This window comes from Etheostoma cragini, chromosome 14, assembly GCF_013103735.1.
Source record: "Etheostoma cragini isolate CJK2018 chromosome 14, CSU_Ecrag_1.0, whole genome shotgun sequence".
NCBI lineage: Eukaryota > Metazoa > Chordata > Actinopteri > Perciformes > Percidae > Etheostoma > Etheostoma cragini.
In genome coordinates, this window is record NC_048420.1 from 22,337,258 (window position 1) to 22,342,526 (window position 5,269).

The window sequence follows — 5,269 nt, forward strand, 5'->3', positions numbered from 1 at the left end:
CCCCCCCCCCCCCACCTTCTCTCCTCCCTCTCTCCCCCCTTCCCAAAGACGTCACCCACTACCCCTAAACTCCCTAAATCCCACCTGGCCTCATCTGCCCCATACCTCATTCGACGGGTGCCACTGGCCCTCCCCTTACCCCATGGTGGCCCCAAGGCCCGCCCTCTCACTGCTGTTGGCTGTCCTGGCCTGCACGGGGCCTGTGCGCCCCTCGCCCCCCCTACTGCTGCGGCCCCAGGAGAGAGAGAGGGACTCGGGTGGGGTCAACATCGCTGTGGTCCACTCGGGCTCCTCCCTGCTTCCGGAGACGCCAGTGGTGGGAGGCACGGGGATAGGCGAGCCGGGGACGGGGTCAGGGCAGGGGCAGGGGCCCGGTCCGGGAAGCGGCCAGGGGGGAGGAGGAGGAGGAGGAGGAGGAGGAGGTGGAGTAGGTGGCGGAGGTGGAGGAGGCGGAGGAGGAGGAAGGGGAGTAACGGATACAGCTTCGTTGGAAGGAGCAGCTGCGATGGCCTTTTTTTCCTCCTCGTTTTCAACATCCCTGTCGATGGCGGCGCTTGTGGGGGAGACGGTGATGACGCCGTCGGGGCAGGCCAACGTCATCTACCTGGCTGTGAATGAGATCAGCCCGGGCAGCCTGCTGCTGCAGCTGTGTGAGCTGCTGGCTACCACACCATTGCAGGTAACCTACCCGGCACAGAAACATGGCATTACTGCAGTCTTGTAGGAAGTACTTGCTAGAAATACTTGAGTAAGTACAAGTGTCTTACCAGAAATGACTGTGGTGGAAGTTGAAGTCACCTTCTAGAATATAAAAGTCTTAAAATAAATGACATTACTGTACTCAAGTATCAAAAGTAATTTTCTGATGTCAAGTGCACTTAATTATTAGAAGTCAGAGTCAGAGTTTCAGAGTTTCCACAACTTCTTAAACATCCAATTCAATGTCTTTTCCAGGACTTCCCAGGCACATTCCAAGTTAAACACAACACTGCAAAACACTGGATATTTTGAGAGAGCTGACATCAACAAATTCTAAAACAGAAACATTATTTTCATTTTTTTGTGAGGAAGAACCTTTACTCCAGTAAACAGTTCTTGCAAATACAGTACAGCCACAGGTGTGTAACCACCACATTCTCCGCTGTTGTCAGGGTGGTCGTCATCTGTTTCCATGTCCTTCCATGACACTTTTAATTATTATGCTTCCTCCTCTTCTTCTTTAGTTTTGGCCTATGGTTTTGGCGCTTGGCAATAAACAGGCATTAGGTTGCCAACTGGAAGGGAGCATTCATTAACTTGCAATCTAGGAGCAATCATTCACCAAACTGCTTTTTTGCAGTCTAACAAATTACTTCTGATTTTATATTGTAGTAATGAGTAATGAAGATGCTTAGGGGAAATGTAGAGGAGTAAAAGATTCCAGAAATATAAATAAATGAGTAAGGTGCAGATACATACAAAGTATTTTGTACTTTGTTACATTACAACACTGTAACCAATGCAGGTTAACATGGTCCTAACTACAGTGGGGCTCAAAAGTGTGGGCACCCCAGGTAAACATTTTTATTAATGTGCATAAAGAAACAAAGAAAAGATAGAAAAATCTCCATAAGGCATCAAATGACAGATTAGACCTTCGTATAATAAGGTCAGGGTGCCCAAACATTCGAGCCCCCCTGTATGACGACTTGCCCCACCAACACCCCAGCATAGTGACCCCTTACAAATCAGAGCCACAATTGTTCCTGACAGACCGTTAACATGGTCTTGTTGTGATTTGCTTTTGTTTGTTCATCCAGTTGAGTTTTTAAGGAACTGCAGACTGTCCCTTAATTGAGTCACGTTCATTTTCATTGTGCATTGTCTGTTTGTTCATCTTTTCACGCATCCACTCATTTATTCATAGTACAACACTTGTGGACATCTGCATCCTCAACACTGAGAGCTGCTTGTGATCACACTGACGGAGGTAATAAAACACACTTCATGCAATATTCTTGATTCATTTGCTCATTCTCACACTCATAAATTCTGTCATTCTATGATGTAAAATTTGCATTATGTATGCATCTATTTATGTATCTAATCTTTATCTCTCTCTCTATTTGTTTTCATGGCACAGAGAAAAGGTGTTGCACACGTTTTAGATTAAGTATATTAACTCTTTTAAGTAACGCTTGCGATCTTATTTCCATGTCCTGTCACTGGCCTGTTAGCATATCAAATGATTCTCTGTGAGAATTGAGCTGTCGGCTTCAATTTGCTCTCCTGAATCGCTACAAGAAAACAAGCGTCAACACATCAAGCCAGTCTCAAATTACTATTTCTCTGCCTCCTATCATTACGGAAGGTAATGGCAATTTCCAGAACTTCATGCATTTATCCTGACTTCATTGCCCCTGCTGACAGTTCTTTCTTAAAAGGAAATAACCCTGGTTACCGTAACGTTCATGCAAAACCTCGCTTGTTTGCAGCACTAGTCCAGCATGCATGCAACACCTGTTACATTAGTAAACCCTGTGGGAGCTCAGGTGGCCAAATAAACCCGGAGCTTATCTGTTGTTTTTGTGGTGTGTGAAGCAGCTTACAACACACACTCTCATCCTGACAGGATGCCAGTCCACTGCTGAGACTTGACTCCGATTTTTATCTGTGAACATTGATTGCCAATCAGCGAAGCACAGGAGGCCCATTTTTAAAAAGCCTCCAACAGTTGTTTCATTAAACTTGTAAAAGAAAGAATCAGTTTATTTAGCAGTCTAGATATGTTTTAGCAGAGTAAGAAAACACTTTCTTTATTAGAGTAGAAGCTGTTATCTTGAATACAGTGGCCGTCTTGTGAACATACACGTTGTTCTAATGCATTTTGCCCACTTGTTCTCCCTTTAATTTATTCCCAGAGCTTGGTGCATTTGAATAAAAGAAGCGGCAGCTTTGATGAATAAAATTGGGATGAGAAGCTTATGAAATTGCGTCTCAATGAGGCTGATGTAACGCCCGTTGTCTGGAGAGCTTTGTATGATTTTGCAACCTTTGTTTTACTTCCAGGGTTTGGTGTTCGAGGAGGAGCGACCGCCGCCGCCAAACCGTGCCCCCCTGGCGCCCATGCTGGAGTTTGTCTCCGCCCAGACGGGGGTTCCCGTGGTTGCCGTAGGGGGAGGGGCTAGCCTGGGACGAGAGCCACAGGTATAAAATGGGATTACTTAACATTGCATCATCAAGCCTTTTAGATGTTACTGTTCTGGATTAAAGCTGGCTTAGAAGATGAAACACAGATTGTAAGGAATAATGAGTAAAGTGAATGAATTACCTCTTGACTCAGTGACTCCGACCGGATTCGGTTTCATTTTAAACACAAAAACCCACCACCTGCTGAGAAGGTTTACTGTGCCACAGTTGTTATTGCGTTTTTGAATCCTCTATGTTCACATTCTACTCCAAAAACTTTGTCTGTTTGCTGTTTGGTAGTCTACATCCTGTGGTTTACCTTTTCTCAGGTCTCTGCAGGGTAAATCCAGACAGCTAGCTAGACTATCTGTCCAATCTGAGTTTTCTGTTGCACGACTAAACAACACAAGTTCCTTTCTGAATCTACTTTGCAGCGTCACCGTGGCTTTTCCCGGTGCTTAGCGCCGCCCAAGACGATAATGATTGGTTTTAAGAAATGCCAATAAACCAGAACACGTTTTTTTTCCCATCCTGGAATGCTGTGTGGATTTGCCAGACCCTCCTCCGCAGCGCTGTGGAGGAAGGTCTGGCAAAGCGAGACTAGTTGTTTGGTGTTGAGCAGGAGCTGCATGTCTTCCCCTCTCTGTTCTCTTTTCTTTCTGTCACTGTCTAATAAAATAATAAAATGCCTCAATATCATTAAAAACAGACTAAATGACGAGGAGTCTTTCCCCAAGCAGAAATCTGGGACATATTTGTTAAGATCATGGGATCATGGGATTATGGGATTAGTCTTTTCGTTGAAAACATCTGCTGGAAATGGGTTCGATGAGAGCACTAAGACTCAACCAGAAAGTCGTAAAACCAAAACAATTCAATTTTATTTAGTGTCAAATCATCAGGACCAGAGCTTTAAATTAACTTTTTTGACCACCAGCCAACATGTCTAGGAGATTTTCAAAGTTACCGGCCAGTCAGATTTTCCTCTAGTCAGTTTTTCTACAGATAAACATTGAAATGTTAATAATATAAACACTATTTTTCAAAATAAGCATGTTATAACAATACCTTACATACCTTTACCAGAGAATTTGGCCCACCCATGAGAGAGATGTCATGGCTTTCACACAGGTAAAGTGGCTCCCCACCTCTCTCCTCGTTGGGAGCTACAGACTTACAAATGGCCCATACTAAGGAAAGCTCATTGTGGGACTGGCTCTAGTGGCTGTAATTCTGCACCAAGGCTGAATTTTGGGAAAGAGACTTCAGATATGGTATTAGGGGACCACTAAGGTCTATATAAGAGCATGTCATGGGACCTTTAAAGGTGAACAGAAGCAAAAGATCAAGTGACTTCCTCAAAGTCTCCCTTTGAGTCTGTGTCTCTGTGGACATGCTCAGTTCCTGCTGCTTGGTCTTTGTGTACAATCCCTTCAGTGTCCCCAGGGTCTGCGGCCTTCCTATTTTGCTCTTCTAGTTTCTTAACTCCTGAAAAATAGCTCCATGTTTGTTTCACTAACTTTACTATTTCATTTATGCTCCTCTGGTCTGTTTTGTGCTGTTCCGTTCAACTTCTCTGTTTCACTGTAGCTAATCAGTGCCACTAGGCACGTAGCCAATGGTCGTTTGGCACGTCACAACATGGTGATGCCAGATAAAGATTAGCACATAGAACAGATAAAGATTGTTTCCAAGCTAAACACCCACACTAAACCAACTAGTCCAAATTTATTGCCGGAAAACAGGTTAATCTGGACACTCTGACCTGTTGCATTGTGTTTGCAGCCGGCCGGTTAAAACAGATGGCAAGTTATTTGCTCATTCGTCACCGGCCAAATTGACTAGGAACATGTTACCCATATTTACAATGTTACCCGCCAAAGTTAATTGTTTTCTGCCTTTGGCAGGTGGGTGTATGTTAATTCAGAGCCCTTCTCAGGACACTTTAGAGATCAGCCTGTTATCATAAACCATTCATTCAAAAACATAATAAAAGTTAAGCACTGTAATTTGTAAGCATTCCACATGTTCTTTATGGATACTCCACATTGACGGCCGCTGTGTAAGAACAGGGCTGGCCCTCGAAGGGAGGTTGTTGGGG

General features: G+C 44.3%; 1 protein-coding gene across 1 annotated transcript in view; it reads left to right on the top strand.

Moving 5' to 3' along the window:
• Positions 1-21: 21 nt before the first annotated feature.
• The window catches only part of grin2da (glutamate receptor, ionotropic, N-methyl D-aspartate 2D, a), a 136,343-nt gene continuing 131,095 nt past the window's right edge, over positions 22-5,269 (top strand). Inside the window, exons 1-2 of the mRNA XM_034892066.1 lie at positions 22-679; positions 3,049-3,186. Of these exons, the coding sequence (XP_034747957.1) occupies positions 143-679; positions 3,049-3,186 (675 nt within the window). The 5' untranslated portion in view covers positions 22-142. The remainder of the gene's footprint in view (positions 680-3,048; positions 3,187-5,269) is intronic.